Source organism: Arvicanthis niloticus, chromosome 18 (assembly GCF_011762505.2).
Source record: "Arvicanthis niloticus isolate mArvNil1 chromosome 18, mArvNil1.pat.X, whole genome shotgun sequence".
NCBI classification, from domain to species: Eukaryota; Metazoa; Chordata; class Mammalia; order Rodentia; family Muridae; genus Arvicanthis; species Arvicanthis niloticus.
Genome location: NC_047675.1, coordinates 20,232,291 through 20,252,628, shown reverse-complemented (window position 1 = coordinate 20,252,628; position 20,338 = coordinate 20,232,291). Strand labels below are relative to the sequence as shown.

Sequence of the window (20,338 nt, the reverse complement as noted above, 5' to 3'; positions counted from 1 at the left end):
AAGGTATATGCTGCCACACCCAACTAACTTACTTACTTACATTTATTTATTTATTTATCTATCTATCTATCTATCTATCTATCTATCTATCTATCTATTTGATCATCCATATGATGTCCTCAATATTCTGTCTCTCTTGGCCAGGCCCAATAACTGGCCTTATTTCTCATGGGCACAATGAAACTGCTTTTATGAGCACCAAAAGACAAAGTGTAGTCCTTAGCTGTATAAGAAAAAGTACCCAGAACAGACTTCCTTCCTTTTAAGAGATTCACAGGGCTCACTGTGTCTCACACAGACTTAAATCCATTCACAGAAGCCTCTTTAAGAGAAAGGGGCTTTAAGAGAAAGGGGCTTTGTTTTGTATGACTCTTTTTAAAAAAATAATTATTTTTATTTTACATGTGTGGGTGTTTTATCTGCATGTATGTCTTTGTAGCTCATGCATGAAGAGTCCATGGAGACCAGAAGTGGGCATCAGATCTCCTAGTACTGAAGTTATAGTTGCTGGCTGCCCTGTGGATTCTGGGAATAGAACCTGCTTCCTCTGGAAGAACAGCCAGTATTTTTAAGCATGAAGCCATCTTTCTAGGTTATTTTTATTTTTACTGCTGTAAATTAACTTGATAGCAGTTAATACCATGTACAGTGTTCCTCAGCCGATACGTTGCTTCGTTATTTTGCTACATTTTACATTCCTCTCATTTCTTTACTGTAAAGATGTTCGGCTAACAGTTTATTATAATCATGATAGACTAAAATGCTGTTACTAAATAAGTATGTCTCTTCTTCGCTGGACCGTTTAATCCTCTATGGTTATTAGAGCATTTATAACAACTTGAACTGCTATCTGAGAAGAAACGCCATTGCTGAAGCCTGCAGGAAAAGGTTAGAACAGGCCACACCTAACGGAAAATGCAGTCCCAATCTAGGGGGAAGAGTTCCTAACTTAAGAGATAAACGATGATACGCAAACGCTGTCAGCAGTATTATTTCTCTTTGCACAGAGTGTAAAAACAACTTGAATATCTACCAACTGGTGAATGAATATTTGCTATAAAGAAATACTATAAAGAACAATTCTTTACTGAGTAGTGGGAATCTTTTTTTTTTCTTTTTCTTTTTTGATTTTTTTTTTTTTGATATTTTATTTACACTTCAGATGGCATCCCCTATCCCCATTCCCCCCCACCCCCCTTAGGAAACCCCTATGCCATGCCCCCTTTTCCTTTTTGCATTTATACATTTTTTTTTAAAAATGTTAATCATAGGCTTTATAAGTTTGGAATTGTTCCCACTGACCGACCTAGATATAACAACTATCTTTGACTGGTGGAGATACATGAATATCTGCCTCCCTGTCTCCCCCCTCTTTCTCTCTTTCATCACCTAGCTTCTCCTCTCCTTCTTCTTCTCCTCTTCTTACTCCTTTTCTTCCTCTCAGTACTCCTCCTACCCTAGCTCCTCCTACACATCACCCTTCCTGTTAAAATGAAACTTTTCTCTCAAAATACAATTAGAGCATAATTATGCCAATTTGTACCAGTGAGGTACAGGATAGTCCTAATACCCAGTCCATCCTTTTGTTGACTAACCAGCTCCTCTGTCATCTATTCTAACTAGAACATTTAGTTCTGAACCTGGCTTTAGGATGAATGTCAGCTGACGAACATCCACTCAAATCTTTTCTCTTAAGGTCAATAGCTATATGTTTTCAACCCCATCAGAAATCCAGAATGACTGAGTTAACTATAATTGTGGGAAGCACAAATCGTAGTTTCTAAAACTTAGCCAATTTATAGAGACCTCTGACCACCTGGACACTCGCTCTACTTCAAAACGTTGGAGCATCTGTTCTTCTGCCTTCTGGCCCAGGATCTTCTGACAGACCTTAGTGCTGCAGAATTATTAAGGGCTGATTACTCTGGAAAGACATATTATTATTCCTAGCACTATGTTTATGCGTTGTATCATTTTCAAAAGTATTCCTGACTACAACCTACTAGATGCATTACTCCTCTAAGTAGGATCTGAACATCACAGAGAGGGATTGAGTCTACATTAGCTGAAGACTCCCAGTTGCCATCTATGGTAAGGTCTTTCTGTCAGGCATGGCTTTACCTCCTGCAACGTGATGTGGAATGAACATTCTGAGTTTGGCAATCATTTGTTGATCAGAAAGCCATGTTGGATGAAATCAAAAGCCTTTCTGGAGTCCATGGCAACTGTATCAAACTGTCCCTTATGCTGGAATCTTCCTCTTTCCAGAGTGGGGATGAAATCAGTTGAACACAATCTTTTCTTTACAAAACCTGCTCTCTACTTCCCTTTGCACACCGGGGAGGCCAGAATCACTCACCTGCTGCAGTGAGGAAGTCTGGATATTGCAGCCCCTTTCTGTTCTAAATACTAACTTCTCAGATACCCAGAAACAATAAAGAATTATATAGACGATAAAGAATTTAATTCTTGGGGCTGGAGAGATGGCTCAGTGGTTAAGAGCACTGACTGGTCTTCCAGAGGTCCTGAGTTCAATACTAAGCAACCATATAGTGGCTCACAACCATCTGCAATGGGATCTGATGCTGTCTTCTAGTAAGACAGCTGCAGTGTACTCATATAAATAAAAATCTTTAAAAAAGAATTTAATTCTTATGCTTAGATGCATATTTATAGATAAAATGAGAAAACTAAGTCAGCCTAAGAACTAGAAAAAATATTCAGACATACAAGACTGCCAAACTTTCAAGACAATTGAGTAGGAAAGTTCACCTATCCCATCTAGAAGTTTTAGCCTTTTCTTCTAATGCTGCCACGTGAATTATGAAGTGAGTTTCCTAGAGCAAAGACTGGATAGCTGGACTTAAAATCAAGATGAGCTCTTCTCCCAGGCACGATCAAATACTACACTATTGACTCAAAAATGACATGGAAATTAAAAAGACAGTAATGTCCTAGTCTCTCTACAGCCATTAAAGGTGCATACTAAGTGTTCTAACTTTCACCAGGAGTGAGATCCCTGTATGACAGCACCTTGCCTCTAACAGCAAGAGGCAAGCCAGAATGTTTGTTATTATTGGCACTCAGGACTTAAACTTGGACTCATATGAAGAACAGGACAAACAGGAAGAGCTTGGGATAAAGAAACACAGTCATTCCACAGAATGAGACAATAATGAAATATCTACAGGATTTTACAATAGCCAGAAAGGCTGGGTTGCCAGAGTTCTCAAGTATACACAATCCCTTCCTGTGTAATACTTAAGCAAAGGGCTTACTGCTGCCACCAGAAGAGCTCAGTACTAAACAGCAGAAGTGGAACATGACACTTAACGATTATTTTTAAAGAAGGAAAATAGTAACCATCTAAGACTTACTGGTCAATGGTCTGTGAGGAGAAAAGTATTGGTTAATTGATTCTGAGCTCATGGCAGACTACAGCTGAGGGGCTAGAAATCAAGTTCTCTTTCTTTTCTGTGTGTCTGTGAAGATGGGTGATACACTACTACTTCACACTCAGGGAAGAGGGCTGGAGGGAAGGCTCAGAGGTTAACAGCACTGGCTGCTCTTCTAGAGGACCCTAGTTTAACTCCTAGCACCCCGCAAGGTGGCTCAGCTCTTGCTCCAGGAGATCCGTGCCCTCTTCTGGCCTCTGGGTGCATGCAATATACAAGTGGAACAAGGACATACATGCAAGCAAAAAACACTCTTACATATAAAAAGAAAGGAAGGAGGGAGGGAGGAAGAGAGAGGGGAAGAGGGGAGGGGAGGGAGAGAATAAGGAAGGGAGGGAGGGAGGAAGGAAGGAAGGAAGGAAGGAAGGAAGGAAGGAACTTAAACTCTATGAGGAGATTAATAAGGGGCTTGTAAAGGATGAAGTGAACACTGCTGTTATGGTCCTGGCAAGACACGGTTGTATCTATAGAAATGTCTGCCCCATAACTGCTCCCGATTAAATGCTATTATTTCTTGACTTCATTAAATGCTCTAAAGTTCCTTTAAATGTGCTGACAAATAATTTAGCACTTAGTTTGAATTGTTTCTATACAACATAGAGAGGTCTTTGTTCTAAACCATTGTCTCTGACTTATCTGAACATTCAACAAATTGCCCGATCAGTCTTTGATATCAGTAAATATAAGTGCAAACAAGCGAAGTTAAGCCCAAAGACAAAAAGAGTCCTTTGCTTTTGTGTCTCAAAGAGACAGGATCTTGCCAAAGGAAATTACTCCAAACCAGCAAACAATGGCTTGTCACATTTGGAACCTTTATGTTGTCTACAACCAAGTATCTGAGTATCTAATGGAACACACAAGTAATAGCATTTTTAGGACAAATCAGTAGAAATAATTACGCTTTGGTAGATTAGCTAGAAATGTAGCTAGAAGAAAAGAGTAAAGCAATAGTCAGGTTTCTCCATCTCTCAAATCCTAACAAATGCATGGGGCTTAGGGCACATGGAGAAAAGAAAAGAGGGAAAGTATCCATAGAGAGGAATGGTGGGAGTTTTCCCCCACAAGAATGCACAGCTCCTATAAGATCAATAGGAACACCCAGCCCCCATTAAGTCCTGAAATTACTCAAGAAGCTCCTTAGAGCAATACACCTAAAGTTGCTGCATCTCCGTGCTCTCCTACCGAACAGTCCCAGCTCAATCCTTTCACGTGACTGATAAAACAGGCCTGGCATGTGTGTCAGTGTGTGCGCAAGGTGTGGTGACAATTACATAACTCAGTGCTTAACAAAGAAGATCTTCACAGGTACAGACGTGCAGCTGCGTGAAAAACATGGGAGAAAGGCAGAGACAGATGGGGGTGAGCAGATGGACAGACAAGACAGACAGACAGACAGTACATTAGTCATTAATTCTCTGCATTATTTTCTTTTCCAATACGTGGCAGGCAGAAGACCAGCTCCTGGTCTATATGGAGAGCCAAGTACAGGGAAGAAAGATTTATAGCTGGAAAGGTGAGTGAACTATGTGTCTATGAATTCCTTCCCCGGCTCTGGTACTGTGTCAGCTGTACCTGTGCTATTCCTGATTTAGTCTGTAGCCCCCTGTGAACACACCATCTACCAGATGAACCCTGGCCCAGCCTTTCATGTCTCTGTCTCTTTTTTCAAGACTTCTGTTTAGGAAAACTCTTCTCCATATATTTTTTAGGGAAAACCAATGTAAAAGTCCTCATCGTGAAGCATCGCTGTGCGTCAGGCTGAAGCTACGCAGCCCTGCTACTACGTGGATGTTTCTTTATGCCCATTTTAATCCTGTATGTGGCTCAAATTATGGGACCTGCCTTAATTTTATTTTTTTAGTATAGAATTAAGATCATCCTGTGTAAACTGACATTTTGAATTAATTTTTTTCATTAAATTGTGTCATGAACATTTCACTGTTTAAATATTTCCAAAAATCACTCATGGCCTAATGGGTTTTTACATATAATTAACTTTATCGTCTGTCTTAGTCAGGGTTTTTATTCCTGCATCATGACCAAGATGCAAGTTGGGGGGGGGGGGGTATTCAGCTTACATTTCCACATTCCTGTTCATTACCAGAAGAAGTCAGGACTGGAACTCAAGCAGGTCAGGAAGCAGGAGCTGATGCAGAGGCCATGGAGGAATGTTTCTTACTGACTTGCTTCCCCTGGCTTGCTCAGCTTGATTTCTTATAGAACCCAAGACTACCAGCCCAGGGATGGCACTACCCACAAGGGGCCCTCCCCGCTTGATCACTAACTGAGAAAATGCCTTACAGCTGGATCTCATGGAGGCAGTTCCTCAACTGAAGCTCCTTTCTCTGTGATAACTCCAGCTTGTGTTGAATTGACACACAAAACCAGCCAGTACATCATCTAAAAGTGAGACCTCAAATCAACAAGAACAGATCAGAAATCAGTGCCTGCAGCAACAAGAGAGACCACGAGAAGGAGGGTGGGAATGTTTTGCCAAGCAGAGGCAGGTAGGCTAACCAGGAAACTATCAGGTTACACTGTTCAATCAGGGTAAACAACACAAGTGCACATGCAGAATCCATGAACAGGCAGGGTCAAATCAAACACATACACTGCCTAAGGAGCCAAGGAGGAAGACCTCATGTTTGCATTAGTGACACTGTGCATTCCACCCCACAGAATGAAACGAATGCCAATTCTTATAAAACAGAAAAAAAATAATGATGATAACAAAAAACTTATTGAAAAAGTCCATGGAGAAAGATGCCTGGTAAAACAGGCTGCAGTTCTCATCAGTATCACTGTGCCTAGAGCCAACTGCCTTCTCTCAATCAGAGTGACTCAATCTGTCTGACTAGTGATTATCATAATCCCTGCTGCTAGCTCTCTTTCTCACTCCCAAATCTTCTTGTATTTAAATGTGACATAGAAACACCACTGTTGCCCGGTGTCACCAATCAGAAGCTGGAACATTCCTGTAACTGCCAGCTATGATAGTTCAACACCCGAAGTACAGGGCAAGTTCTACAAATACTGCTTAATGCTGATGAGGGGATCCTGAGGCTGTCAAAGGTGTGCTGCCAAGGCCCCCATATGCCCATTTCACATCCTTCCTGTTTCCTCATCTCCTCTCCTTGTTTGGATGTCGGTGCTGCCATATCCCTTCCTGTCAGCATGTCGACTAAAGAAACTGGAACCGCTTGTGTGGGTTTTGAGACCCAGTGCAAGAAAGTTGCTATAGAAATGTCACAGAGGCACAGAGCTTGTCAGAGTGGCCAACCAATGACTGGTCTAACGTGAGGCCCATGCCACAAGAGGGAGCCTGAGCCCTGAGACACATAGACAGACAGACAGACAGACAGACAGGCAGGCACGCGCGCGCGCACACACACACACACACACACACATATGTCAATGAAGTGATTCCTAACGGCATTCTGCTATGCTGCTGAGAACAGATGCAGAGAGCCACACTCAAACATTAAGTGGCTTGGGGAATCCCACAGAAGAGAAGGAGGAAGGATTATAGGAACCAGGAGGGGTCAATGACAGTAGGAAACTAAGGCCCACAGAATCAACTAATCAGGGCTCACAGAGGCTCATAGAGACGGAAGCTGCAACCATGGAGCCTGCATGGGCTTGCACTAGGTCTCTGCATACATGTGGTGGTTGTTTAGTTTGGGGTTTTTGTGGGACTCCTAATAGTGGGAGACTGGGTGTCTCTGAGTCTTTTGCTTGCTCTTGTGAGCCTTTCCCTTCAACTGGTTTGCTTCATCCAGCCTTGATATGAGGGTTTGTACCTAGTCGTACTGTATCCTGTTATGCTGTGTCTAGTTGATATCACTGGGAGGTCTGCTCTTTTGGGAAGAGAAAGGGAGGAAGAGGAGCAGATCTTGGAGAGAAGGGAGTGAGGGGAGAATTGGGGGATAGAAACCTACGGTTGGGGGCATTACTGTAGGAGAGAAAAATAAGTTTTTAAATGGAACAGAAAAACAGTAGCTATAAAGTTAAAGGCACCTCTACTTTACCAATTTGCATAGCTGCATCTAATAAATTTTCTTCCTCACCATAAATCACCATTGTGCTTTAAGCACACCATGACATTCATGTGCTATTTCATGTAAGAGGGCATGTTATTTGAAAGCTGTAACAATCCCAGAAAAGATGCATAGGAACTACATACAGAAAAAGGCTGGTGACTGATCTGCATCACGTGAAAAACTAGTTGATTCTACAAGGTCACAAAACAAACCACTAGGAAGATGACCACGCTGGAGAAGTGGAGAGGAGAGAGAGCTAGGGGTCAGGAAGTTTGCTCTGTCTGTCCTCAGTATGATTTCGTTGAAATACATCTTTTTGATAGATAACTGAGGATTCTAGAATTAAGCAAAAGGGAGGAGGCACCCTTTAAGCTCTCTCCCAGTTGAACTACAAAAGAACAAACTGGCTGTAAACAAATGAGGGTTGGTGATGCAATTTAAAGTCCAGAAAACAATCAGTAAGGGTGTGAACCATGGAGCCCTGAAGTAGAAGGCCATGTTTAAACTGCCCCAACTGGACACAAGGCAAATCCCCCTCAATTGAGAAATAACGGGAACGGCTTATTGACATAGTCAACACAATGGCTGAATTAGGACTTTAATACTATACAAATCCATTTATATGGCATCTTCAATATGCATAATGACTGGGACGGACAGCAGATTAATGATTAAAGGGGATTAAAGGTGGAGGCAGGCTTAACTACAAATGAATAGCTACAAGAGAATTATTGTATATTTTTAGACTATTTTAAGACTAGTCTGTCTTAATTGCTACAAGCTTCTACACATGTGCTAACTGTAGGCAAAAGAGTTCATATTAATACTTCATCTACTAAAATAAATTTTAAGGGAAATTTGAAATCTTAATTTCTGTTTTGTTTTGTTTCTCTTTTCCTGAAGAAACTTCATTAACGAGCTGGTTAACTCATTGCACAAGCTTACATACTCGAACGGTGGAGATTTCATTTGAATGCTATCAGGCAATGTCATATAAAAATAAAACCCATTTGCTCTTCCTGCATTTCGGAAGCAGCCCGGAAATGTTCGGGATAATACCATGTCTCCACTGTACCAGTTCTACATACTTTTAAAAGGTCTTCCCAATTACATAAACATTCCCAATGCTACACTGCAGATGTGGCTATACAGTCAGCTTTTACTGCTGAGAAGATGCCTAAATTAATTTACACCAATTGATGTTGCATTACATATATTACCAACTGTACTTATTATCCATACTAAGGAGAAGATCAATTCATGACATTAAACTACATTGGTTCTTCTCACACTGACCCGTAAGTTCGTCTGCCTTGCACTCTGTAGGGACTGGCCACATAAAATGTTAGAGATAGAGCTGAACGTACCCTGTCAAAGAGTGCAAAAAGTTGTCTCAGGACATCAGACACAGGTAGCTTCAAGTATTCTGCAAACTCCTCGATTCCGATTCTGCCCCCCTTGGAGGAGCTTGCAATAGATGCATATTCATCCAAGTGCTTCCGGATGCCATCCCAGTCTAATCTAGAGAAAGAATTGTAAGTGTGTTATTAGTTCTAAGTCACACAGACCGCTAATGAGTGTTACTTTATCAATTTGTGGGAGGGAAAATATTTTACGTTAAATTTAAAGTAGAAGTGAATAAGCATTTGAGAGGACATATCAAACACAGATGAAAGCATTTGATTTTAAAAAGTGTGTGGGTATAATCGACAAAACCCCCAAATATTGGGAGGAAAGAAAGGCCACTAAGAGCAGAGTGGGGGACGGGAAGTGATCCATGAATTTTTAACCTGATGCGATCTGGAAAGTCAACCATTGCTTATTGAGTTCTTATGAAAGGAATTATAAGTATTTCAAAAAGCTTTCAGGCTGATATTCATAGTTCACAAAATGGTACAATGGGGTCATTCACTAAACTATACACACTTCCTCTTGAAAGTGAGAATAATAAGCTATTGGGGTCAATAAATTCTGTAAATTCCAGTAAGGATAAGAAATGAATTAACTCTGAAGACAGATGTGAGGGTCAACTCTTACACCGAATAGCCAAATTACTTACACAAATTAGATCACAAATGAACAAGGGGAAGGTTTTTTTCCCTAACAACAACAATATGTGAAGGCAGAAAGGCTGTTGCCCACATGACTCATCAGGAAAAGGTGCTTGCTATCAAGTCCACTGACCTGAATTTCATCTCTGTCATGGAAATCATGGTGGAAAGAAACAATTGAGTTTGGAAGTTGTTTTCTGACCTCTACACATGGATTGTGGCATGAATGTATATGTGTGTGTGTGTGTGTGTGTGTGTGTGTGTGTGTGTGCCTTTTAAAAAGGCGGACGTAGTGCAGGTATTTTAAGTAACAGAGTTGTCTGGGTCAGTTTTTCCCATGTGGAGTTCTGAGCAGTGCATGCCAGTGCCATCCACGGTGCAGACCCTCTTGTAAGCAGGTCTGCACTCGCCAGCTGCTCTGGGGCACCAGAGTAATTTATATGTACATACATACGGATAACTCTTGCTTCTTACCTTGAGAAGCTCATACAGACACCGCTGTGTCAAGTATTCTTGATAAAACAAAAATAGATTTAAAAAGTAGAACATAAATTCACCATTCTGGCTTTCCTACTAAGCACCACCCCAAACTCCCCCCCCCCATAGAACCAGAACTGAACAATAATAAAGTAAGAGAAAGCGAAGGTGGGATTCCTACTCTTTGAACATTTATGAGGGTTTAGTGATTTAAATATACACTTACTTCAGTTTCCGGCTAATCTTGGTGAATTCTACCAGCCCGGCCTCCATAGGCAACGTGAGCTGCCCTGCTGAGATCATCAGCCTGCAGTCTTCATACGTGTGATCCGTTACTGGTATTTTCAAAGCTCTACAAGCAGTAAGGAAAAACAAAACAACAACAACAACAACAAAAAGTTCAGTGAAGCGCTCAGTTTCCCATTCCCCCTGAGCTGGTGAGCAGGCCGGGGTGCCTGGAGAGAAGTGAAGAAGCCCTCAGATTGTCCTCATCTGTTTTTTACTTTCCAGTCTCGCTCACTGAAGCGCCTTCTGTCTGTCTATCTGTAGAGCCAAAAATTTGTATTTTGCATTCTAACCGGAAAGGCAATACATTACTAGTAGTATCATAAATCATACAACATAATAGTGGTATGGGGGCTGGTGATAGAAAATATAGGCTTGAGTCCCACACTGTCACTGCCTCATATGAATTGGGGAGAAAGTGCTCAGTAACTGGGTCTGCTGCCTTCCTCACCTCAGGGTGGCCGCTAGCACAAAGCTAGATCATGTGATTTAAGGGCCTACATGGCACTTGGTTCGGAGAGCATGTGCTGTACCGGTCATTGCTTTTTGACTTTTATACTGTAACACAGGTCTCAGCCTGCACTCCAGGCTCAGCCTCCTGAGAGCTGGCACGAGCTGGCACATTTTCAGGTGGGTTTATTGTCTATTTTCCCACTTGTGTCTCATTGTAATAAAAACCGCATGGAAGACAAAGCAGTAATTTTAATATTCATTTTATATATGAAGAGAAGGAGCTCAGGGTGGGGTGACCAGTTCTCTCACTCTTTCTGAGAAGCCATCACTAGCCCTGCTCACCATGCAGGAAAAGAGCTAATTTGAATAAGTCTCTTTTCTATTTTTAGGTATACTTTGGGAAACTGAGATATATGATACAAAGTCTTTCTGGTTCTAATATTTATTTTCTCATTTTTAGACATCAACTGACGTAGTTACAAAATTTGTTCTTATGTTATGGGAAAAAAATCAAAACAAAATTTGTAGCTGGTTTAAAAAGTAAATAAAATTTATACACCCAAGCATTCTCAATAGCATAGTTTCCATAAACACTTATCCTATTTTGAAAACTAACTTATTTTGCTGTGAAGTAACACATTTGTATATGTGGAGAAGGGAATATAAAATCTGGACTTAGTAAGCATTTCCATTGTTGTGATAAAACATTGTGAACAAAAGTTGGAGAAGAAAGGGTTTATTTCACTTATTTTCCCAGGTAACAGTCTGTCACTGAAGGAAGTCAGGACAGAAACTCAAGTAGGACAGGAACCCAGAGGCAGGTGCTGATAAAAGTACCACAGAGAAGTACTGCTTTCTGGTTTGCTCCTCATGGCTTGCTCAGTCTCTTTTCTTACAGCTCCCAGGACCACCAACCCAGAGGTAACATCAGTCACTGTGAGCCAAACCCTCCCACATCAATCAGTAATTAAGAAATGTCGATACTAACTAAGGGATGCTGAAAGGGGGGACACAGACTTCCCCAGGGAAGAACACACCAGTTGGTTCTTCAATACCAAACCATCAGCCCTGAAAACATACATACAAATAACATTATTCAGACTGAGTATCTGTATTATGTATTCACACACACACACACACACACACACACACACACACACACAAACCAACAATTAATGAAAAGAGAAGCCATGAATTTGAAAGAAAAAAAGGTTATATAGGAGGATTTAAAGGGAGGAATGGGAAGGAGGAAATTATGAGATATTATAATCTTGAAAATTTAAAGAAATAATAATATTTTTTTAAAAAATCCTCCCACCAAAAAGGAAAGATGAAAACAAAACAAATCAAAAACACAAAAACAAAATTTTAAAAATGCACTACAGACTTGCCTATGGGCAAATCGAAGGGAAGCATTTTCTCAATTGAGAATCGCTCTTCTCAAATGATGCTAGCTTGTGTCAAACTGATACAGAACTAGCCAGGACAAAGTCAAATTCAGAGTTTTCTGTTGAGTTCTTAATAAAGATGGGGGGAGGGGGAATCTGTGTGTCTATTTGCCCCAAACCTCCTTTTGTGGGGGTTCACAGAAGGAGGTAGTACCTGGGAAAGAGAATACCCCAGAGGGCCCTGAGGCTGCCTGGGTGGTCACACAGCATAATACATTCTCTCCTTATAGGCTGGGTGATTTATCTAAACAAAATACTGGCCAGTTAAAATTCCCTTAAGTACAGAAAATATTCACCATCTGTTGTGCAGTTTCCTTCCTTCCTTCCTTCCTTCCTTCCTTCCTTCCTTCCTTCCTTTCTTCCTTCCTTTCGTCCTTCCTTTTTTCCTTCCTTCCTTCTTTTTTCCTTCCTTCCTTCCTTCCTTTTTTCCTTCCGTCCTTCTTTTTTTTCCTTCCTTCCTTCCTTCTTTTTTTTTTTTTTAAAGATTTATTTCTTTATTTTATGTGAGTACACTGTTGCTGTCTTCAGACACATCAGAAGAGGGCATCAGATCTCATTACAGACAGTTGTGAGCCACCATGTGGTTGCTGGGAATTGAACTCAGGAACTCTGGAAGAACAGATGGTGCTCTTAAACACTGAGCCATCTCTCCAGCCCCATAGTGCAGTTTCTAAATGCTGTTCCAGCCAACCTTTCATGGATACAACTGTTTTCCTTTTCTGTGCATCCTTCTACAAGCAACCCTCTTCCTTTTGGATGCCGTAATTGTTAATGCTGTTGAAACACCAGCCTCGGGCAGCCCAGAGAGTAAGAAAAGTGGCCTCAGAAAGAGTGCCTGGAGCCACCCCAAAGCACTGTCATGACCGGCCAGGACCTGTGGAAGACACTAGCTGCTCCTTCAACTTGAGACACACTTTTCTCGGTTTGAGGTGGCACCTGGGAAGCATCTGTAGATTATTTCACTGCCTGTGTCCTTTAGCATACCATTTTACTTATCAAATGAGTTGGCAAATGAGAACCATGGGGGGGCGGGGCGGTGTTAAGCTATATTAAATGACATCTATCATTATTTCTCATTATCAGTTGGAATCTCCAGGACATACTTACTCTGCCATTAAATTCCGGACTCTACTGGCAAAAAGGACAGGATCATTCTTTTCTTCCTCGCTTGGTGCTTGAACAGGCATAAACTGAAAGACAAACATCTTTCCATAACAATCCTTTGGGCCAAAGACAGTAACCGTTAAATAAATTAAATGACCAATCAATGCACCTCAATTGTGGTCTTCCTGGAGCTCATGCTACATATCACGGACGGGACACTGGGCTTGGACTTGGGACACAGAAGCCTGGCTGTGTTGAATTTCTGAGCTGCCTTCTCAACTTCAAAAGATGGCCATGGTCACCTACCAGCTTCACTGTGCTACGGAAGAGAACTGAAGCCTACAATTCTGGATTTACAGCACGGCAGTGCCTAACATCTCCCTCTCAGAGCTGGATTCTCTTCATCTCCATTTGATGTGAAAATGGCCTCCCCCAACCCTGCCTTTTCTTTAAAAAAAAAAAAAACTTATACTAGTATCTATTCTACCCATTTCAATGTCAACTACACTTCAGTTATTTGATCAAAAATAATGTGTTTCTTAAATTATTTTTGTTTTGTTATTTTTTTTTCCTACCTAAAAAAATTAAACTTCAGAACTGGCTTTCTAGCTTTTTGTCTGTCATTTTTCTTTCTTCTTTTCTATTCTTTCTTTCTTTTTTCTATTTTCATTTTGAGCTTGACTCTATTCTCTATCTGACATCGATGCCTGATTTTTACTGTCCTCACTTTCTTTAAGTTCGTGTGTGTGTGTGTGTACAAGTCATGGGGTGTATGTGCTCAAATGTGCACATGTATGTGGAGGTCAGAGGTCAAATTCAGGATGTCTTCCTCTACTGTTTTCCTCTTTGTCTGGTTTTGAGACAGTCTCTCCCTGAACCCAGAGCTCACTGACCCTCTAGTCTGTCTGGCCGAAGAGCCACAAGGTTCTGCCTATCCCTGCTCCTTTTTACCAGCGCTAGAGTTATGAGGTGTTCAAGCCAGGAAGCAGACAGTTCACCCACTCTCCTCGATCCCTTTAATTTATGTTTTTTTTTTTTTTTTTTTTAACACCAAGAAGGTTTTAACTCCATACTCAACATAGTCAGTCAGCACTTACAGTATTCAGGGACAAGATTATTAGGACCTTCTTCTCTAAAGAAGATCTACATCTTAATAAGCTACATCCATATATCATTACAATCCCTTACATTAAGTACAATTATACATGGCTTTAAAATCTTAGCCTGCCTACCCAGTGTTACACAAGTCACATGGCCCAGGCTCAGCCCAAGGCTGGCCAGACTTTTTTTTTTTTCCTACAGAACCATCTTCTCCTGGAGCATGAGAAGCAAGGAGTAGGAAATTATTAATTTTGAGTGGGGCTGGGGACAAGCAAGTGTAGCCAATGCAGTGGGTGGTGGACAGGGAGAAGGTGCACCCCAAAGCGCTAATGCTGTACAAAATGTTCTATAGAACATCCAGTCTCCCATCATGGGAAAGCGCCATCCATTTTGTCTCTACTTGCTTATTGATATATGTTTCTGAGCCAGGGACCGGGCTACATGCTTCATGGGTGCCATTTCATTAATTTTCTCATTTATATCACAAATATTATAATGTCTAAAGATGAGACAACTCAAGGTATCATGGCTCGAGTTCATTCAACAAATATTGTTCGAGAATGAACCTGTCATATGCCAGTCAGTACACCAGGCCCTGAAGATTCGGCAATGAAGTCCCTCCCCCACAGGAAGCTCTGCATGAAGTACAGCAGGTGTCACACGGATGAGTCACGTCAGCCAACGAGAGCCACTACTCTGCTGGGTTCCTTATAATAGGGGCGTTACAGGTGGCTCTGTCAGTCCTGAGGCAAACCCTACCATTTAAAATGAAATGTTAGCTTTTTAACTGACAATAAAAAATATGGCTTAAAAGACTAAACAGCCAAGTTCACATATAAATGGCAGACCAGAACTCAAAAGAAAGAAAGAAAAAAGATTTGTCCAAAGAAATACCATTATTTTTTCAGATGGACCTAAATTCAAATATGGTGAGGCATGCTATAAACCTTAGGATATTGGTGACTCAGATGAAGTTTGATCAAAGCAGAGGGACAAGACAAGGCCTAAGGTTCTTTCGCTTGCTTTACTTTATGGATTGGTGTTTTGCCTGCATATATGTCTATTCACCACATGTATGCATGGGCCATTGAAGCCAGAAGGGGGTGAGAGCCACCATACAGGTGGTGGGAATTGAACCCAGGTCTGATGGGAAATCAGCCAGTGCTTTTAACTATCGAGCCATCTCTCCACCCCAAGGTCGGAGTTTTTGAGTAATAACTTGGGTGGTTGGGTACCAGAAAGGAAGACATTGGGAGGAGAAAACGAAGGGCCTGGAAGATTCTGTAATGGCCCCAGGAGAGACCTTGGGACACTGAATGGGAGGAAAGAGGATGCAGAGGATGTCAGGGATGTCAGAGACATTCCTAAGATAAACGTAAAGGGCTTGCAGAACAATGTGCTATGGGTCATTTTACATTGTGTGCTTATCTAATTAACTTTACAAGGAAGCAACAGTATGTTGAAGAATAGCCCTACTGTGTGAGCCAGGGAAAGGCATTTAGCCTTTTGGGCTTCAGGTCCTTCTGTCAAATGAGCAAAGTAGACTCCATAATCTCTTAAGGTCCTTTCTGATCCCAAGTCTCTACTGTGCATCTAACTCTTTACAGTGGAGAAACCAACCAAGCCACCAGAGGTCTCCACATCACTTAATATAGCTAGAAAAACAAACTGCAAATCAGTTACTAAAACTTCTCTCCACCTTCCAACAGAGTAAAATGTATTACACTTACATAGTATGAAATTCAAAGAAGAAAACAGGAGGTTAAAAATCAATGTTTATTAAATTTCTAACAAGACAATATAAAGGGATAAGGTTTTTAAATCTCCAGACAGTTTTCCCATTTTTTAAAAAGCCAATGACAGTTTACTTTGAACTCCAGAAAACCAGCAGACATCCCTGGGAACTCACTCATCCCCTGTTTGACTGAACCTGCCTCTGGCCCTAAAGTTCCTGCTCTCCTCCCTGCCTAAATATTCTCCAGTTTTCACCATGCTGTACTTTGTCTCACAGCCTGTCCCCGTTAAAGATTTGTTGTCCTGTTTTGAAGCTTTATGCTTTGTTCTTTATGGTCCCCAGGTCTTCTCAAGCCTTAAACCGTACACAGGATTCAGGGAAAACTCCTCTGTGTATCAGCCATGTTTATCCAATAATCAGGACCACGCCTGTCACCGACCCTGAACACCTGTAAAACTAGTTTGCTCATTGTTTTGTAACCACATCAAGCACATCTTACCAACTACTGACTAAGAAAGGGAAGACAGCTAACTATCACCATCTTCCTTTTGTCTTGGAAAGCAAAACCACTGTTAGATCAATGTGAAGAAATGTGATGCTGTAGCTTGTAGCTCTTACGATTCCTTCCCTAAAGCTTCAGAGAGAAAATGGGAAAAAAGGGCAAAGACTGCTATCATCGTCAGTTGGTGCTTCCTTCCCAAGGGAAGAACACTGCCAGATGAGGTAGGATGTAAAATGAATGCTTAATGAAAGCTTACCACATAAGTAGCCTCATTAAATTTCACAACCCAATAAAAAGGTGTTATTATCCTACTAACCAATGAGAACATAGATTTAGAGAAGCTGAAGTAATTTTCACACATATAGGCAGGTAGTAAGAGGAAAAATATTGTTTTTTTGTTTTGCAACGCTCATGTCTACTAACACTTAGAAACTTCAGAATTTTGTCAAGTTCCAGAACAAAGTTGCTTTGCCAGACAAGCATACGTGTGAAATTGGGGTTTTCTCAAAGGCCTATTTTAGATACAAAATTATAAATTTTGTATAATTATAAAATTATAAATAATTTTAAGTTCTTTGGCTATTTAAATAAATTATTCAAACATATGGGTACATGCAGCAAAACACTGTGTTCAGCAATGGGCCGAGTACATAAGAATGAGCCTGTGAGGTTGCAACAGAGATGTTCATACTTGTTTTTAGACGTAAAATGATAAGTATTTATCATTGTATCATAACTGCCTACGGTATTTTAAAGGTACTGAACAGGTCTGCAGCTGAGAAGCAACAGTGTCTACCACATAGCGTAGAAAGCTTCTGTGTGAAGAAGCCTTTTTTTGTCTAGACTTGTACAAGTAGAGTCTATAATGTTTACATAAAATGCATTTCTGTGAATATACCGGCTGTTATATAATATATGACTGCATTTGAGCTTTCCCCCTAAACAACTAACTTTTTGAAGACGTAAAAAAATATTATATAATATACAGTCATCATCATCATCAGAATTCACCCAAGTTCACTTTAAAAGTGTAAACCTAATACCATATTCTTGAAGAGTAAGTCTTGCCTTAGGTTTATTCAAGGTCGAAGGTATTTTAATAGCATGTTTACAATAATGACTTGGAAATAAAGATTTCTATCAGAGAGAGAGAGAGAGAGATAGAGAGAGAGAGAGAGAGAGAGAGAGAGAGAGAGAGAGAGAGAGAGAGGTCTGGCTTACCCAGACACCTGCAATTCCAGGGACAAATGACCACCAAACAAGCTTCCTGTGGGGCAGCTCAGCTCTGCCACCAACGTTACAGAGAAGCCTGAGTCTCAGCAGCAAGGCCCAGATTATTAGTCTGTACTAGGGCCTGGCCACACTTACTGCCCAAAAGGCTGCTGGGCTGCATTTCTGAGTTATATTCAAACAGTGGAGAACTAAAATATTGAACTGTCACGAAGCCATTAGACCCAGGCATGGTGGTATACATCTTTAATCTTAGCTACTCAGACATTAAGGCAGGAGAGTTGCAAGTCTGAGGCCCATCTAGGCAGCTTAGTGATATTCTTTCTTAAAATAGGCTAAAAATGCTCAAGATATATGTAATTCCATGGTAGAGTCCTTGCCTAGCCCGTGTGAAACCCTGCATGAAACTCCCAGTACCATGAAAGAAAAGAAAATGAGTACAGCAGTCAGGAGCTCCATGGGAGAGAGAACTGAAAATCCAAAATAAACAGAACAGAACTAAGAATACTAAACTTAAAAGTCAATAAATTCCAGTTCTGCACCACAATCCAAATATATCAGCTCAACGCCCCACTGAGTCAACTACGCTCAACAAGGCTGAACGTCACGTGGTGGAGCTGTGGGACACAGAATACATTCTTTCCTTTGCCAGAAGAAGAATAAAAAGACTGTAACTTCTTTCTTGCTCTTTCCTGACACGGAAAGGAAATGTGGCAAGAGCAGTCAGAGACAAGATGGGGAACTTATGGACCCTGATGTAACACAGTTTCATCACTGACAGATGCAAGGCAGGAAAGTCCGGGGCCATGTGACTTCACATCTGCAGCTGGCTCTTGACTAGAGAAGAGTCGATTTAGAGTGAAGGGTAATTGATGGTGAGGGGTGTGTGAGTGTGTGTGTGTGTGTGTGTGTGTGTGTGTATGTGTGTGTGTGGTGTGTATGTTGTGTATATGTGTATGTGGTGTGTGTGTATGGTTTGTGTATGGTGTATGTATGTGGTAGTGTGTGTGTGGTGTGTATGTGCTATGTGTGTGTGATGTGTGTATGCATTGTGTATGTGGTATGTGTGTGTGGTGTGTGTGCATGGTGTGGTGTGTGGTATGTGTGTGTATAGGATGTGTTGTGTGTGTATGGTATATATTGTGTGTATGGTTTGTGTATAATGTATATATATATTGTATATGCAGTGTGTGTATGTGGTGTATATTCAGAGTATGTGGTGTGTGTGTAGTGTGTATGGTGTGTGTGTATATATATGTATGTATAGTATGTGCTGTGTATGTGAATATTGTGTATGGTGTGTGTATGTGGTGTGTGTGTGTGTGTGGTATGTGTATGGTGTATGTGGGGGGACTGTGGGGTGTGTACGGCGTGTGTAGTATGTGTAAGTGTGTGTATAGTGTGTATATGTGTATATAGTGTGTGGATGGTATGTGCTATGTGTGGTGTGTGTATGTGCATTGTATATATGGTATGTGAGTATGGTGAATATGTATGGTATGTGTTATATGTGTGTATGGTGTGTGTTGTGTATGTGTGGTGTGTATATGTGGTATGTGTATGGTCTGTATGTGGTGTGGTGTGGTGTGTGTGTGTGTGTGTGTGTGTGTGTGTGTATTATAGCTTCCAAGACTGCAGAGGTGATGACAAGGTTGTTTTAAGTATAGGTTGGTTGGTTTCTTTTTTAAAAAAAGAAACCAGAGCTAGACCACATAAGCAGTTACCAAAGAAGAGAGAGCAGTGCTCAGGGCACTTAGGGACAATAGTGTGAACTTGTCCCAAGTGTCCTCTGTGCAAAGAGTTTTGTGTTCTAACCATTTAAAGGCTCTAAAAAGACCCCCAGTTGACTGCATTTGCCTTAGCGTTTGCTGAACATTGTGGGACACAGCTCAGTTCTTTGCCTCCACAGAAACAACTAGGATTATCCCAAGAGTAAATGCTCTGCTCCTTTTTTTTTTGACTATGCTGACAGATGTTTTAAAAGTGGATAGGTACATAGTGACACTCATAAACAGGTATCTTCAAAGTATGCGGACAGCATGCAAATCTCCAAAGAATTCACTGAAGTTTAAACTGATTCTGAACTCTAATCTACTCCTGTGTATTGCTTGGGATTGCTACTTACCTATGAATAGTTAAACAATTAAGTTATCCAGCATGGAAAAATAGTATTTTAAATGCCATAGTCCTGCTACTTAGAACACAAGTCTCCAGTCAGAATTTTGCAGTACACATAAAAGTGTAAGATTTTCTTTCTTTGTTAAGCATAAGTTTATTTTTATTTTACTTGTATGAGTGTTTCTGCCTGCATGTATGCTGGTACTACAGGTGTAGTGCTTACGGAGGCCAGAAGAGGGCAGTGGATAACCTGGAACTGGAGTTATGAACAGCTGTGAGCTGCCATGTGGGTGCTGGGAATCATACCCTAATCCTCTGAAAGAGCAGCCAGTGCTTTTA

At 41.0% G+C, this 20,338-nt stretch overlaps 1 protein-coding gene across 1 annotated transcript in view; it reads right to left on the bottom strand.

Annotated features, from left to right (window-relative positions):
• Positions 1 to 20,338, bottom strand: part of Lpcat2 (lysophosphatidylcholine acyltransferase 2) — a 63,201-nt gene that overhangs the window by 19,531 nt on the left and 23,332 nt on the right. The window contains exons 9-11 of the mRNA XM_034522659.2: positions 13,317 to 13,399; positions 10,250 to 10,375; positions 8,863 to 9,016 (exon numbers count right to left, since the gene is read on the bottom strand). Of these exons, the coding sequence (XP_034378550.1) occupies positions 8,863 to 9,016; positions 10,250 to 10,375; positions 13,317 to 13,399 (363 nt within the window). The remainder of the gene's footprint in view (positions 1 to 8,862; positions 9,017 to 10,249; positions 10,376 to 13,316; positions 13,400 to 20,338) is intronic.